At 39.4% G+C, this 18,718-nt stretch overlaps 1 protein-coding gene across 1 annotated transcript in view; it reads right to left on the bottom strand.

The window, feature by feature from the left end:
• Nucleotides 1-18,718, bottom strand: part of LOC136864788 (26S proteasome regulatory subunit 8) — a 147,103-nt gene that overhangs the window by 29,086 nt on the left and 99,299 nt on the right. Inside the window, exon 6 of the mRNA XM_067142178.2 lies at nt 10,928-11,081. Coding sequence (XP_066998279.1) covers nt 10,928-11,081 — 154 coding nt within the window. The remainder of the gene's footprint in view (nt 1-10,927; nt 11,082-18,718) is intronic.

Here is an 18,718-nt window from a genome sequence, read left to right as displayed (position 1 = left end):
AGGAAATACGTTTAAACCTGAATAATGTGTATAATCAGCACATCTTGCAGGAACGTAGCAAAACAAGAAGTGAAGAGCACGAACAAACTCGCCAATATTCCACTGGGTTTCTTTTACTGCTATTTTATATGAATTGTGCACAGTATGCAAGCCACAAGATCCAATGTTCACCAAAATAGGAGCATCTGGATCATCACTTAATAAATTACCAATATCCTGAAGGAACTTTTTATTAACATTTGGACCATCCTTTGAAATTTGTAACAGTTTTTTTAGACTGAGTCCCTGCAGTGCTCGCAAAAAACCATTTAACAAATCTGAGGAGGTAGAGTGACCAAGAAACATGGAATCAAAATAAGAAGTGCATACTTCAATTGCTATCAGGATTGAAACCACGAACTACAAGATCCATTTGGCCCATCTGAGAAGCTTTATTCAGTAACTTGTCAAAACCAACGGCGTAATGTGTGCACTTATGACACATCTCAAGAACTTGCTTATGAAAATAGGGAGCCAAACCATGAGTGATTGTATATGCAACTTTTGTTCTGTGCAGTTGAACTTTCGAAGCTATTTCAGAGTCTGGAAACATTACTGGGAACAAACATACACTAGCTTCAATGGAACGTAAAGAATGGTGTTGCATGACCATATGCATGCACCATATAATCTCAGATTTGGTTACTTGCTCTCTTGAAAGATAATTCTGTAGACATCTCGTCTCTGGGAAAACTTCTTTAATGGAAGAAGAAGAAGAAACAGAAACAGCAGCAGTGGAGTCATATGTGATAAAGTTCGCTGTGGTAGCTGTGGCAGGCAGAGGACAATTTGTGTTTGCGGCCAGGGTATTATCTACTGAGTTTAAGTCATTTTTTACTTCACTATTCGAATGTTCTTTTTTAAAATAACTTGAAAGGGATGATGAGGAAATGATGTTTTACATATTATGCAATAGCTGAATATTTGTCCTGAAGCATGGGTTTCAACCATGTTCTGAAAGTATCATCAAGCAGCCACCTTTCATTAAACAAAGTTTTCCTTGGCTTTGATGAAGATATTGTTAGCTGAAAAAAGAAGTAAGTATATTGTAAAAAAATCTTTAAATAGTCCTATTCTCCGCGCGGCTTTCTTCTAAACTGACAGTTCGAAAAACAAGTGAGCATTGCCTTACCTATGCTGCCAGAACTCTACTGCTTCGATAACAGTTGATGCAATACAACTGCGGCACAGAGCCCTCGTAAAATGTAATATCTTACTATGAAAATCACACGAAAATCACTAGTGAAAACAAATTCACAAAACCTTCAAAGATAGTGCATGCACTTCCTAACAATATCAGACACTAAAACAAGAATAGGTACATTATTATTAAGTGTAAAAGAAATAAATTATTCACGGCTAATGACTGGCATAAGGAGGAGGTTATGGCTGATCGATACCACGGTGTCAATTTTTGCCGAGTCACATTCTTGCCGCTTGTCTTGCACGAACTATACTGGGGTATGGTACACAGATGAACTATATGGTAACCAACACACGGATGTAAATAAAATTACAACTACACTGAACACTATTAAACCTATATACCACACATGCCGAGATAGGTAGCTTAACCACGTGGTGATGTAGACATTACAGTTGGAAGACAGGTTTCAAGATTGCACTCAACCGATATAAATCGATATGAATGGCGGTTTGGGATTGGCTGGGTCAAGAACGAATACATACAAACATACATCACAAACTCAAAATCTACAAACCAACAAACAACCTTCATCTTACAATGTGCATACATACATAATCATTATAGACTGTTATGCCTTTCAGCGTTCAGTCTGCAAGCCTCTGTGAATTTACTAAAAGTCGCCACAATCCTCGATTTGCAACTAGTGTTGTGGCCTCATTTAGTTCTATACCTCTTATCTTTAAATCGTTAGAAACAGAGTCTAACCATTGTCGTCTTGCTCTACCTCTACTTCTCTTACCCTCCATAGCAGAGTCCATTATTCTCCTAGGTAACCTATCCTCCTCCATTCGCATCACATGACCCCACCACCGAAACCGGTTTATGCGTACAGCTTCATCCATCGAGTTCATTCCTAAATTTGCCTTTATCTTCTCATTCCGAGTACCCTCCTGCCATTGTTCCCACCTGCTTGTACCAGCAATCATTCTTGCTACTTTCATGTCTGTTACTTCTAACTTATAAGATATCTTGAGCCCACCAGCTTTCCCTCCCGTAAAGCAATGATGGTCTGAAACCAGACCGATGTAAAGATAGTTTCATCTGTGAGCTCACTTCCTTCTTACAAAATACTGTTGATCGCAACTGCAAGCTTGCTGCATTAACTTTCCGACACCTTGATTCAATCTCATTTACTATATTACCATCCTGGGAGAACACACAACCTAAATACTTGAAATTATCCACCTGTTCTAGCTTTGTATCACCAATCTGACATTCAATTCTGTTGAATTTCTTACCTACTGACATCAAGTTAGTCTTCGAGAGGCTGATTTTCATACCATACTCATTGCACCTACTTTCAAGTTCCAAGATATTACATTGCAGGCTTTTGGCACAATCTGCTATTAAGACCAAGTTATCAGCATAGGCCAAACTGCTTACTACATTTCCACTTAACTGAATCCCTCCCTGCCATTTTATACCTTTCAGCAGATGATCTATGTAAACTACGAACAGCAAAGGTGAAAAATTACAGCCTTGTCTAACCCCTGTAAGTACTCTGAACCAAGAACTCATTCTACCATAAATTCTCACTGTCAACATAAATGCCTTTGATTGATCGATTTTAATAATCTACCTTTAATTCCATAATCCCCAGTATGGCAAACATCTTTTCCCTCGGTACCCTGTCATATGCTTTCTCTAGATCTACGAAACAAAAACACAGCTGCCTATTCCTCTCGTAGCATTTTTCAATTACCTGGCGCATACTGGAAATCTGATCCTGACAGCCTCTCTGTGGTCTGAAACCACACTGGTTTTCATCCAATTTCCTCTCAACGACTGATCGCACCCTCCCTTCCTAGATGCCAGTGAATACTTTGCCTAGTACACTAATCAATGAGATACCTCGATAGTTGTTGCAATCCTTCCTGTTCCCTTGCTTATAGATAGGTGCAATTACTGCTTTTGCCCAATCTGAAGGTACCTTACCAACACTCCATGCTAATTTTACTACTCTATGAAGCCATTTCATCCCAGCCTTCCCACTATACTTCACCATTTCAGGTCTAATTTCATCTATTCCTGCTGCCTTATGACAATGGAGTTTATTCACCATCCTTTCCACTTCCTCAAGCGTAATTTCACCAACATCATTTTCCTCCTCCCCATGAGCTTGGCAGTTCACAACACCACCAGGATGGATTTCCTTTTACATTGAGAAGATGTTCAAAATATTCCCTCCACCTCTCCAGTGATTCCCTGGGATCTATTATGAGTTCACCTGAATTACTCAAAACACTGTTCATTTCCTTTTTCCCTCCCTTCCTAAGATTCTTTATTACTGTCCAGAAAGGTTTCCCTACTGCTTGATCTAGCCTTTCCAGGTTATTACCAAAATCTTCCCACGCCTTCTTTTTGGATTCAACAACTATTTGTTTCGCTCTGTTTCTTTTATCTACGTACAAATCCCTGTCTGCCTCGGCCCTTGTTTGGAGCCATTTCTGATAAGCCTTCTTTTTACGTTTACAAGCTGCTCTCACTTCATCATTCCACCAAGATGTTCGCCTTTTCCCATCTTTACGCCCTTATAATGTGATGTGACTTTATTTTAAATCTTATTCTCTATTCACAAAATTACACGTGATATTACAAGCTACTAGTCATGCCTGAAACCCCTCTCACGAAAGATAGGTTAGAAACTCAACATGGCGCGGCCCAAACGGTGTCACGATGCATTACACATTTACACAAGGGTTACCTACGTCAGCACATTTAATAATAATAATAATAATAATAATAATAATAATAATAATAATAATAATAATAATAATAATAATAATAATAATAATAATAATACTTTCACACTTTCCTGCATTAAGTCAGTGTTTGTTGTCTTGTTTTTACATTTTACGAGGTAGTGACTATCGCACAGATCATTACACAGTAAACAAACACAGTCATCCGTTGGGTTGTAGAATTTTGTCTATATGCATATTTTGTTGTGGAAGGTATGTATTTAAGTGATTAGAAAAACTGAGAACGCAATATAGGCCTAATTCAAGAAGCTCGCCATTCCCCAACAACACAGCATATTCAATAGTAAGCAGATCATAACACTGAAAATTTGATCGATCAATTGATCATAGTCACTACTGCTTGCTATAGGCTATCCATATAGCTACTGATGCTATTGTTTACTTCACGTTCGAGATCACACTTGATTTTTTAAATGTTTATTCAGTTTTCTTTACAATTTATTCCTGGCCTAAAAGACAAGTCCTAGATTAATGTTATAAAAAATGAAAAATGTGCTTCTATTAACGGATAAATACGGTATGTCCATTTTATATGGCAGAACGAATTTCCAGTTTTTTTCTGAAATCCCTGACATTTCCCGATTTTCCCGTCATTTATCAAATTCTCTGACATTTCCTGGTTTCCCCGGTTTTCCATACGAGTGGCCACTCTGAAAAATACTTAATGTATTATGAGCTTTAACAGTTCCCTATCTTCTCAGTAGGCTATCTGTCTCAGTCTGGTACTAGAAGTTTTACGTTGTATATATGTATTTCAACATGGGATGCAAATGAAGGTTCTTTATACTAGGAATTCATATTTTGGAAGGTTCAATTCCAGAGAAACACACTACCCTTGCAGTTCCACACCCTGTTCTAGTGGTTATAGGAGTGGTGGTGGTAGTGGTAGTGATTGTTTTCAGGGAAGTACAACTAGGCAACCATCCAAATTTTGAAGATTATATTACCAGCTCTATCAACTTAACACTCACTTGGCAGTATTATCATGTTTTGGCTACCCTTGTGGTAATTTAATTAAAAGGAACCATTAAAATGAAGTAATGCAGTGAAGTGATATTTTCTTCTCGTTGATCCTGTTCTTACAGTTCCTTCACGGCTACAGATATATTCATGAAACACAAAAGTAGCCAGCAACTTTGTACTTTGATGTGACTGGTGATATTATCACACCCACGAGACCTTAAGTTCTTCTTGGAATCCAAACCAAAGGAACATGACTTTCCCTGTAAATAAATCACATGTCCATTGAACACCGTTACAGTTGTCACCTTCGTCACAAAGTCATGTCATATGGCTATAAAAACCCTGTGTAAAGTGCTGTGAAGTGTTTTTAAAACATAAATGACCTACAGAAGTGGTACTCTGGATAATATGTGAATTTTGTGCAGGCATATTGTAGTTTGATGTGTATTAATCAAACATAAGTGTCAAAATTGCCATGTGAAATGTCAGAGATGTGTGAAATTGTGTTTCTGATATTTAATTGAAAAATGTTCACATTAACATCAACGGTTAAAATTTTACTTGCCCAGCAAATAGACATGTATTGTGCGAAAGATGCATACTGATGTACTATATTCAAGACGTTGTTTAACCCTTATCACAAAATTCACCTAAATATGCTTATAAACATACCTACTGAATGAGGCTGCAGTTACAGGTAGACTTCTATTCCACTGTCTTCTACATTTATTGTGGAATTTTTTCAGTGCTCAATGTTAGAGTTGTGAATGTGATTTTTTGAGCTTACTATTTTTTAATATAGGGTATTGCTGGTCCCTATTTATTTCTGTGTGTTTGATAGTAGTAATAATACATTTCTGTTTCCTTATTTTGTTTGTATAATTCTTCGTCAGTCCTGAAATTCTATATTTCCTGTTTGAGTGCACCTGAGGGGCTGGAAGCTGAGAGGTAGCGTTGCTCACGTCCGTAGGTTTAACCTCTAATTGCCCTACACGTGCCTCCTGGGTGGTGCTAACTGAGCAACAGTGAAAACAGGCAGCCAGACTATCCACAGGATCTCCTGGCAATGACATATTTTCGACGAAATAATAGAAACAGTTCTTCTCAGAACTCACTGACAAGAAACATTGGTCCATCTATCAGACTCCTACAACTGAATGTCAAGGGCATTAGCAAGGCAAAGTGTGACTATTTGTCGAAATTCCTGTTGGTCAATAACATCGACATTGTCGCCATTCAGGAAACTCACGTTTCCAACGAAGTAGCATTCCGAAGCAGAGGTCGAATTCCTGGATATACTGCTCTTGGTGCAACTTATCACGAGGTATATGGTATTGCTACGTATGTTCGGAGCAACCTAAACAAGGCTTCACTAATATCTGTTAATGTGGAGTAAGATATACATACGGTTGTCATACAAGTGCATATCACTATAACAAATGTTTATAAGCCACCTAAGACACCCTGGCCCGATTTTGTCTTACAAACTGCAGAACATCCTGCAATTTATATAGGGGACTTCAATAGTCATCATGAATTTTGGAAATACTCTGACAATGATGAGAATGGAAGTATGCTTGCAGAATGGGCTGAAGTGAACAATCTTCATCTAGTGTTCGATGCCAAAGATCAAGGTACTTTCAGGTCAGCTGCTTGGAGCAAGGATTCAAATCCTGACTTATGTTTTGTTACCTGCAATGACAGAGGTTTCCCGATCAATGCCACAAGAAAAGTGATAGATGCCTTCCCCCACAGCCAGCACAGACCTGTAATAATACAAATTGGTTGCACGGTCCCTGTCATATGATCAACTCCACATGCTCGATGGAACTTCCAGAAAGCTGACTGGGCAAAGTTTTCGAGGGAACTGGATAAGTGCATTCGCTGGATCCCTCCATCTCATAAGAACTACCATCAGTTCATCGGTGCAGTAAAAACAACAGCTAAAAAGTGTATGCCAAGAGGATATCGAAAAGAATATATCCCAGGATGGAGTGATGAAAGTGAAACACTGTACCAACAATTCCAACAATACCAACAGAACTTTTGACCAGCTTAGACTTATCTCGAAGGCAGAAATGGACAGACACAGTTGAAAGTATGGACTTTACCCACTCAAGCAGGGAAGCATGGAGTCTTCTGAGGAGATTGGGAGGAAGTGGATCAGTATGCAGGAAACCTTCAGGAGTAACACCTGACCAAATTGCTTCCCACATCATTACCACATCAAGAGTGCCTCCCGACAAGAAACATACCAAACATATCAGACGGCAGCTTCGCGACTTGAAAAAGACAACATCTCCCTCATCTGAATATGCATGTCCCTTCACAGTTTTAGACATTGACATGGGACTGAAGGACCTCCAACCTTATAAGTCACCTGGTTTCGATGGCATCCATCAAGAATTTCTTATTCATTTGGGAGGATATGCTAAGAAATGGTTGGCAGAGTTCTTTACTGACATCCTGCTGACTGGTCAACTTCCATTGGAGTTCAAGAAGGCAAAGATAATTTCTATTCTGAAACCTGGCAAACCCAGCAACAAGGTAGAAAGCTATCGACCCATCGCCCTTCTTAGCTGCGGCTACAAACTTTTTGAAAAGTTGATATATAACAGAATAAGTAGCGCAATCCTAGAGCATACTCCAGTTGAACAGGCAGGCTTCAGACCAGGACGTAGCTGCTGTGACCAAGTATTGTCTCTTACATCCTTCATTGAGGCAGGATATCAAACAAAACTGAAAACATCTGTAGCATTTATTGACCTTACTGCTGCCTTTGACACTGTATGGAGGGAAGGCCTTATCTATAAATTTCTTCGTATCATACCATGCAGAAAGATGGCTCAACTGATTAACAACATGTTAAGTGATCGGAAGTTCCAAGTAATCACTGGATGCAAGATAAGCAAGGAGAGGAAGCTAAACAACGGATTGCCCCAAGGATCAGTTCTCTCACCATTATTGTTCAACTTATATCTCTCTGACCTTCCTGACACTTCATCCAGAAAATTCTGCTATGCCGACGACTTGGCTCTAGCTGTACAAGATCAGGTAATGAAGACGACTGAAGAGATTCTGACCAAAGACCTGTCTTTACTGGAAGACTACTTCAAAATCTGGAGACTCCAACCCAGTGCGAGCAAAACAGAAGTGTCTTGCTTTCATTTAAATAATCGTTTGGCGAACGTGAAACTGAATGTTAGTTTCAGAGGGAGAATTCTTCGTCATAACTGGAACCCAAAATACCTTGGTGTCATCTTGGACCGCACACTATCCTTCAAACAACACCTCCTGAACTTAGCACAAAAGTTGAAGTCTCGAAATAACATCCTTCATAAACTGTGTGGAACTACCTGGGGATCTTCAGCAACCACTTTGCGATCTTCAGCCCTGGGTTTGGTGTATTCAAGTGCCGAGTATTGTGCACCTGTTTGGATGAACAGTCATCATACAAGACTTGTTGACGCCCAGCTTAATACCACAATGCGCATCATATCTGGCGCAATCACATCTACTCCAGTTAATTGGCTTCCGCTGTTAACTGGTATAATGCCACCTGATCTACGCCGATCTAATGCCCTTATGAAGGAATTTCACAAGATCTCAAAAAATCCTAGTCTACCTGTGAATAGTGACCTGCCACTTCTGAATCTTAACAGACTAAAATCACGCCATCCAACTCTGCGTGATGCCTCTAACATGGATGCTAAGGGTTTTAAATCTCTTGATGAGTGGAAGAGTAGATGGGAAGCAGCAACGGATGTGCGCCTTCATACCTTCTTCTCAGGTCCCAAACTTCCAAGTGGATCCCACCTACCACGCAAGACCTGGACTGCTCTGAATAGAATCAGAACAGGACATGGTCGGTGCAGAGCTGCTCTCCATAAGTGGAAAAAGCTACCTAATCCAGACTGTGACTGCGGAGCTCCTCACCAGACTGTTCGTCATATCGTCAGGGAATGTAGGATTTGAGCCTATCACGGTGATGAGGATGACTTCCTGCTGCTAACTCCGGATGCTACACGCTGGATCGAAGAATTAGACATTCAATTGTGAAGCACAAGTTGCTTTGTTTCTCAGCTGTAAATATGTATATATGTTACTGATTATGTCTGTATAAGCCATAAGCTAAATAAAAACGTATTTCTATATATTTCCTGTGTCAGTGCATTTAATTCTGTTATTTTTATTTCCACATGGTACTTGGATATTGATGTGATACCCCATTCTGTTGCATATGCTGTGCTCTGCTGTCTTGCTTTTGAAAGGATTTCTTATTTATCATAATATCAGTTTTGTGTTAATGTGTCAATCATTCATTTCAAGTTAAAGCTGATTTGAGGTGTGAGGTTATGTTCTCAATAACATAGAATGTCATACGAACTAGTGGTATCAGATCATTATTTACAACATAGTAAGTACTTCAAAATAAAAATATATGAATTACAATGTGTTGGGGATGGAAGTAGTAGAACTGCATTATAATCATCTGTCTAGGTGGGGATGGACGAGGGGCAGGGGGAAAGGAGGGGGAGGGAGGAGCTGCGGTAAGCATAACCAGATATGCGTTACTACGCCGGAAGTTACTTCTCTGCGCTATCTGTTAATGATACTAAGGTATCGTACACAATGCGCACTGTGGCGCTACCTCTAATTACGGACTGATATTGCTAGCGTCTTGTGGCTTGACACCAAAATTAATCACTGAGTTTCATCTCTATTCTATTCTATCCCCTTTTTTGGTGTAGCTAGAGACGAAACATTCCTGTTTTCATCTTCCAGAAGGAGCATCGTGAAACGAGACGAAGAGAACAACAGAGGCGATACGGCAACATGTCCTTGGGCCACCTGGGAGGACCCCGGCCTCTTTAGTCATCCCTTCCAGGAAATACCAAAGGAAACTACGAGAGGGCTGGCACATAACAGTATTTATTATTCTTGATATGTGTATTAAATATATGTCGTTCTTTAAATTTGTTTTCTTGTGTCATGCATTTCCAATTGGACAGTCCTGTTGGCTCCCCTGTGCAAGTGCTTTATTCAATGGATTAGTGTACTTATATTGTGTCATGCACAGATTTTTCCTTGTACTTGAATCATGTGAGGGTTTTTCTCCTTGGTGTGAGACTATGTTTGCCGGTGTTATAACAATGTCTTCTGAGTTATCCAAATGCAGTATTTAAATAAACACAACTTGTTGGATACATTACGGATATACATTTATTTCCATGGCATTTGGAATGTTGAAAATGTGAATAAAAGTGTTTGATGCATTCTTGGGTCTTAAAATGTTTTAGGATGTGGCAAGTGTTGGCATTTGTGAATTACGAGTTTTTGACACTTAATTTGAAATCACGTAATTCAAAGTCCTATTTTTGCGTCGTAAGGACCTGGTGCAGTACTTTCACTCTCACTTTCTTTAATGCTTTCCGCACTTGAGTAACTTCCGCTGTTGCTATCACTATCCTCGAACTTGTTCATTCCCAGAAAAGTCATTACTGCCAGAATCACTATTTAAAACACCACTTTAAACTCTCGTCTTCATTACAGCATGCATGATAAATACTGGTTAGCGATGATAATAAACTGTTCAACAATTCCAATGTCACACAGAAATATACACTGCATTGTTTACCACAGTACATGTCTCTGGTTTCAAACAGTGTGTACAACTTATACTGCAAAGGGAATTTAATACACGAAGATAAAAGAGATATTGCAGCATTGCGAGCTGAGCTCATCATTTGATTCATGCGCCGAAACATTGCATGTGACCACAGCTCATCAAATGATGAAAATGAGTTAATAATATTGGCTAGGTTCGTTTACAGCAAACTTTCAGCAACAAGCAAAGAATATAAAGTAACAGAAATACAGAAAGGGAAGAACAACTGTCTATCACACTGAGATTTTGAGATTATTCAACAGTGATTTAAACCAGAGAACAACTTACTTTAATGTTTTTAGTAGCCTCAAACCCATCCAGCTGATTAAGTAGCTCCAACATAGTTCTTTGTACTTCTGAATCTCCACCACTTCCAGACTCAATTCTAGATGATCCTATTGAATCTATTTCATCCATAAATATAATTGAAGGAGCATGTTCCCTGAAAGAAAAGAAAACAGATAATTTATATAAATTGGCTGCTTTGAGCACTCAATCATAAATGACAATAATGAAATGTGGAAAATAAAATCATGAATTATCCCTGAATAACACAGATAGATAAATGTCTTTATTGGCGTAGTTAAAGCCATTAGGCCTTCTCTTACACTAAACCAACCGTGATGGGCCTACTTCACATCCCTTCATAATTATTGGTTAAATCTATTTTATAACAGCCAAAAACAATTTTCTTATCATACAGAGGTCCTAAGCCAAAGGCCGTAGCCGTGTTGAAACACCGGATCTCGTGAGATCTCCGAAGTTAAGCAACATTGGGCGTGGTCAAGATTTGGATGGGTTGCCCCGCGCTGTTTGGGGGGGGGGGGGGGTAAGGGAATGGAGGAGCGGAAAGGAACTGGCCACCCTACCGTACGTGAACTCTGGCCCAGGCACACCTCTGCAGAGGTTCGGACCTGCCTTCGGGCAGAATATACACCCTTACCTTAGAGGTCCTAAAAGAAAATACAAATCAAGATCAATTCTTTTGAAGAGAGAAATCTGTACATAACTACTTAATGCAGTATCCCAAACCCCATAGCATGTGCCTCTTTGGATATTCTCCAGCCATCTGAAGTTCTGATTTTTTTACGCATTTCTTTCAGTAAGCAAAACCACAAACCCCATGGTGCAAGAACCCTGAAGTACCATGGCCTACCAAGCGACCGTTGCTCAGCCCGAAGACCTGTAGATTACGAGGTGTCGTGTGGTCAGCATGGCAGATTCTCTCAGCCGTTATTCTTGGCTTCCTAGACTGGTGCCGCCATCTCACCATCAGATAGCTCCTCAATTGTAATCACGTAGGCTGAGTGGACCTCGAACCAGCCCTCAGATGCAGGTAAAAATCCCTGACCTGGCCAGGAATCAAACCCACGGACTCCGGGTAAGAGTCAGGCACGCTACCCCTACACCGCGGGGCCGGCTTCAGAAAGCAAGTGCTGTGTGTAAATTCTAACAACTTCTTGTACAGACTAACACAAGGGGAAAAGCTGTGTAATAAATTAGAAATCCTTTATAAATTTTGATCAAGCTTTATGTAAAGCCATTTATTTTTTTCATTAACCCTTGTCTAATTGTGCAAGAATAATAAGATTATTATTCATGCACTGAGGTAATCTCCGGGGGTTCAAAACACGCTTCTTTCGGCCAAATTATTTTCGGTGTCCTTCAGCGTGATTGGAAGATGTCATCTTAGGTACCTGCATGTTACTTTCACATAATTTTTAAAACTAAGAGCAATGTATTATACCCCTTAATAATACTAAATGAACTAATGAAATTAAATTCGCAAAACATATCATGATCTACGTTAATTACACCATATGAAACATAAATTAGTATATGTCCAACTTTTGTCCCGTTTCTCTAGAGAGTCGGGAGTGAAGTGAGATTAATCTTCGGAGAGATTTTTTATGACCAGAAGCCCTTCCTGACATCAACCTCAAAGGAGTTAACGAGATGAAATAAATGACGTGATATATAACAGGAAGGGAGAGGGTGAAACCCGGTGCTGGCACTTACAGCCTATCCCTGTCGAATAGCACAAAGGAGTCTGCTCAAGTCTTTACGTCCCCATCAGAAGGACGAATCACCATCAACAGCGTCAAAAACCTCACTCCATATGAGCTCTGCGGAGAGGCTTGGAATTTAATCCAAGCTTCTGCACGCAATCTAGTGATTAGAAATTATATATCACCACCTCCCCTACCCTGGGGGCCAACATTCTGACGGTGAAATATTTTTAAACCAACGGGACTCCAAGCGCCTAACAATGGGGTCAAACCATATAGACTTCACACCTTAACAATCATGGCTACCAGATGGGCAATGAAACCAAAATTAATAATGGCTAAATTACGAGTGGAAGAAAAAATTATAATTCTCAATGCGATTTTATTTTGGTATAAATAAAATATCACACACGATATGTTCACTTCCTTGCATAAAACCACTTTACTGCCGATATGTCTATTCCGTAACAACACACAGTTATATACAATTATACACAACAACACTACACTATAAAGGGAAACACACTGAAGCAATTTACAGTTAATTCCGTCAGGTACATGTATATCCATTCAGTTATTATTCAGTTCACCATCACACAGACGATTCTGAAAAGTACAGATATCAACAGTCCACGCACTGATTATTCACTTTGCCATCACAAGGCAAGACTGACTACCCTCTCACTCAAGACGATTCTGACAAATACAGATATCAACTCACTCTAACCCACACTCTACATTCTCCTACTGCCAAGTTTCATTACGTCACTGTCTCACTCACTGCAGCATGGAATCCAACACTGACTGGCTTCTCGGCCTGTTAGCTCAATATATACAGGGTGAAGCGAAATTCGCGCACTTGGGCATCAAAGCGCGAATCCTCACATGCCAGCAATAAAAAAAATGTCTCTCACAAAATTTCGTCCTGCGAGTATATCCGGCAGAAAAAGGATGTTGAGGAGTGGCAATCTGGCAACACTGTACCCACATGTAGTGTAACTATCTCTGTCAGCACATGGTAGCTGTGCTGAGCAGTTGGTGCAGTAGATAGAGTTTTGGGTTAGCATGCAGGAAGTCGAGGGGTCGATCCTGGGTTGAGGCGCATGTTTTTTATTTCGTAAACGTAGTCCAGGTGGTATAGTATCTGTCATCTTAATCGTCAAGAGCGATTGCTGCGGGTCCTCTAGAACCCATTTGAACTTACATGCTACGATCCTAGAAATGGACGAACAATTGTTTTCAATGGTCAGCTTTGAAAGACGCCCTTTCCACGTCGTGGGCGTGAATCTATTCGCTGTTGACGATTAAGATGCCAGATACCATACCACCTGGACTACATTTACGGAATGAAAAACATATGCCTCAACCCAGGATCGACCTCTCAACCTCCTGCATGCTAACCCAAAACTCTATCCACTGCACCAACAGTACAGCACGACTAATTTGTGCTGACAGAGATAGTTACTCTACATGTGGTTACAGTGTTGCCAGATTGCCACACTTCAACGTCCCTTTTCTGCCGGATATACTCGCAGGACGAACTTTTGTGAGGGATTTTTTTTTATTGCTGGCATGTGAGGAACCGCGCTGCGACACCCGAGTGCGCGAATTTCGCTTCACCCTGTATATATATATATTGTTCGACAAAATCTAGAAATACTGACTTCTGGAAATGTTCTTGCAACACTCTGAACTGAACACATTCAACATACCAAGAACAATCGATCGACTGGCCCCTCAATTGGAGTAGATCACGCTCGAATGTTCGATTATATATACAAAACCACAGTGACACAATCTACAAAATTCCTAATGTTTCTACTTGTATCTGGACAATCATTACTGTAAGTTTCCAGCAACCTCCATATGTATCAGAATGATAGTGGATTATACCCAATATACGAATATTACAGAGCTTTCTACAGATTTTTACTACACAGATTTTGAGGTCAGACGTATTCACAATACGTATTTGAGGTTATACAAATGTACAATACATATATATATATTTTTTTTTTTTTTTGCTATATGCTTAACGTCGCACCGACACAGATAGGTCTTATGGCAACGATGGGACAGGAAAGGCCTAGGAATAGGAAGGAAGCGGCTGTGGCCTTAATTAAGTTACAGCCCCAGCATTTGCCTGGTGTGAAAATGGGAAACCACGGAAAACCATCTTCGGGGCTGCCGACAGTGGGATTTGAACCCACTATCTCCCGGATGCGAGCTCACAACTGCGTGCTCCTAACCGCATGGCCAAGTCGCCCGGTAAATACATATTTGCAGGGTATAGTCGTACTTAGCATTTAATAAAAGATACAGCAATTAAAATATATTACACATAATAATTGAAGGTTTAATAATAAAGTTATTTGCTTTACGTCCCACTAACTACTCTTTTACGGTTTTCGGAGACGCTGAGGTGCCAGAATTTAGTCCCGCAAGAGTTCTTTTACATGCCAGTAAATCTACCGACACGAGGCTGACCTATTTGAGCACCTTCAAATACCACCGGACTGAGCCAGAATCGAACCTGCCAAGTTGGGGTCAGAAGGCCAGTGCCTTAACCGTCTGAGCCACTCAGCCCCGCAAATTGATGGTTTTACAAGAGTTAGGTTATGTATAGGATGACATACATATGACTTAACTACAAGCTCATCGACCTTCAAAAACCTGAAGTATACTCTAAAATACAAGATTATTTTTTTAGCTTCACTTTATTCATTCCTCCTCCCGAGTATAGATTTTTCTGCAGAGAGTACTGTAGATAAAAGAAGCATGTTGCAATTATGATGTAATGAGGATAAATATTTCTAGTGATCATAATGGCATTCAGCTAAATGTAGCATTACATTAATTTTAATATGGAGAAATAGCCCATATTGGTCACGCACAGAGTTTTCAACCAGGTAGAAAAAATACAATAATATAACGGTTTCATAGAATATTCATTTAAACCACTTGAATAATGTTTAAAATGTTGATTATCCACGATTTCTACAGGTAAATCAGATATATTTAAAGTCCACAAGTGAAACGAGATATCACATCAAGTTTAACTCAGATAGTGCTTGTTAGTTATGCACGAAGAAACGTCCATCATCATCATCATCATCATCATCCCACTCCAGTCGCCCGGGTGTGGTTAATAAGCCTCCACCACTCCTCTCTGTCCCTCCACTTTTCCTGCTCCATTACTTCCGCCACATCCAATCCAGCTTATCTAATGTCCTTCCAAATCTGATCCATCCATCTTCTCTGTCTTCCAACTGGTCTCTTTCCCTTAACTTCTCTTTCCAATTCCCTTCTTGCTACCCACTCCTTTCCCATTCTTTTACATGTCCGAAACATCACCATCTTGCTTTCTGTATGTTCTGTACTAACGGTTCTACGGTATATTTAGCCCTTCTCTGATTTTAATATTTTGAATTCTATCTCTTCTTGTCTTTTTAACCGACGTTCTTAAAAATTTCATTTCTACTGCTTGGATCTTACTATCTTGTCTCTTATTAGTTACCAGCATTTCTAGTCCGTGTGTTACAATTGGTATGAAATACTGTTTATATAATAATTTCGTTCTCTTGAGTACTTTGTCATCCCATAAAAGCTCTCCGACTTAATGATAAAATGTTGTACCTTTACTTAGTGTGTTATTAATTTCAGGATTGATTTCATTACTTCCATTAATAATGCCACCCAGATATGTGAACTGTTCTCCATTCTCTAACCTTTCTCCGCCTATGTTCACTTGGCTTCTATTTTTCTCTTTTCAACATTGCATGACTACAGTTTCCTTTTTACCAATTACCATTCCAAACGTCCAGTCTCCTTTTTACTTCCTTTTCTCCCTTTCCCCAAATCACCACATCATCTGCAAATACCAAAGCATTCACTTCATCACTACTGATACTCTGTTTTACACATTTTATGATTTCATCCATCGATATAATAAACAATAATGGCGACAATGCACTTCTTTGCTCGAGACCTTTTCTTTGTATAAAATATTGCGGTCACCACTCCCCACTTGTACACTGCTTTTACTCTCATGATACAACATTTTTATGTTGTTAGTTAATGATTTTGGTACATTCCTTTTCAGCAGGCATTCCCATGCAGGTTTTCTCTTAACTACATCAGAAGCTTTTTCCAAATCAAAAAATACGAAGATGATCTCCTTGTTCCTTTCCAGATGCTTTTCCATTATCGTTTGCACTATAAATATCAAGTCTATTGTTGATCTATTCGGTCTAAAGCCATATTGTTCTTCCTCTAACTGTGTTTGTATTATATCCCTCAGTCTTTTGTCTATGACTTTCTCCATTATTTTTAGCCCATGTGATAATAGGGTTATACCTCTATAATTTTCACATTTCTTCCTATTTCTTTTTTTTTTTATCAGTGGTACTATCCTTCCTTGTTGCCAATCTTCAGGTATCCTTTCATCCTTCCATATGATATTGAAGGCTCGGTATAGCCACTGTAGTCCAATGCTTCCTATTGCCTTAATCGTATCAGCATCGAATTTGTCTTTTCAAATTGCTTTACCTTTGGTGATTGCTTTCACTGCCCTTGCAAGTTCCAACCATGTTATCGGGTTCTCTTCTTTTTCTCCATCTATTATTTCCATTCTCTTATCTCTTTCTTCCTCCAAGCAGTCATCCTCATTAAAAAGTTTTTCAAAATGCTATGCCATCACCTTCTTAAGACTTTTTTTCTTTTGCGCTAGTGGCTTTACGTCACACCGACACAGATAGGTCTTATGGCGACGATGGGATAGGAAAGGGCTGGGAGTTGGAAGGAAGCGGCTGTGGCCTTAATTAAGGTACAGCCCCAGCATTTGCCTGGTGTGAAAATGGGAAACCACGGAAAACAATTTCCAGGGCTGCCGAAAGTGGAATTTGAACTCACTATCTCCCGGATGCAAGCTCACAGCCGCGCACCCCAAACTACACGGCCATCTCGCCTGGTCTAAAAGAAGACCCTTTTCGTCATGTACTATGGATCCATCTTCTCTCTCTAATGCCTTCTTATTTTTTTCTTGATTCATTCTTTTTTATTTTATTACTCTGTATAACAGTTTCTGATTTCCTTGACTATCTTACTCAATTTTGTTGGCAAACTCTCCCCAACATTTCTCCTTTCCTTCCTTGATACTCCTCTTTAGTTGTAGTTTCAATCTTTTGTATTCCACATGTAACCTTTGTATCTTATTCTCATCCCTCTGATATGTTTTGACGATTGTCACAGATATGACAACCTTGCTCACACAAGGGAAGCACAGTTTAGACGAATTCCAGACAGGACAACTCCAAATGAAAGAAGGGGCCTTCAAAAGGGCTAGGAGGTCCATCGGTGAAGAGAGAAATACTGCCCCATGGAAAATAAAATTAACTCATAGGACATGTCAGTGTGCCACTAATTAAGGGTTAAAATCCTGGTCAGATCATATTTTTAGGTTAGCAATTACAGAAACAGAAAAAAAAATCAGTCAACAAAGAGAAACAAGGACTGGGGTGTACGAGTGGCTTTTTCATATGGAATAACAGAGTTCAAAGTAATACTATTCACTATCAAATGTTCCATTAACTTTTTCCTAAAATATCATAGGACGGGGTTCATCTAAAATAAATTTACTGATGCAGACAGCAAGTGTAATTTTGGATTCTGACAAATAATTCTTCCTGTATGTATACAACTAGCAAATTAATGTTACAGAAGACAATGTAAGAACGAACTAGAAATGTAAATATACAGAAACAAAGAAAGGTGACAAACAAAATGGTGAAGTATAACATACAGAAAAACGTACAAGGCCAGGTGGAGCAAAGATCCAGTATTCTAGAGATGGAAAAGTTGACTTTGAGCTCACACTGTTTCACTAAATGCATATCGGCCATAAAGGAGTGCTGATCAACACAATCATGCCTACTTTGTTGATATATTTCTTAAAAGTGGTGAATATGTGATGGCAATGTGAAGATTACTCAGACGAAGTTTAAAATTTGTGAATCTGCTACGGGTTTCATTTATAATTCAGAACTTTACAGTGGAAAAAACTTCAGTGTCA

This window comes from Anabrus simplex, chromosome 2 (genome assembly GCF_040414725.1).
Source record: "Anabrus simplex isolate iqAnaSimp1 chromosome 2, ASM4041472v1, whole genome shotgun sequence".
Lineage (NCBI taxonomy): Eukaryota > Metazoa > Arthropoda > Insecta > Orthoptera > Tettigoniidae > Anabrus > Anabrus simplex.
The sequence above is the reverse complement of the archived record's forward strand: the minus strand, read 5'-3'. Positions and strand labels throughout refer to the sequence as shown.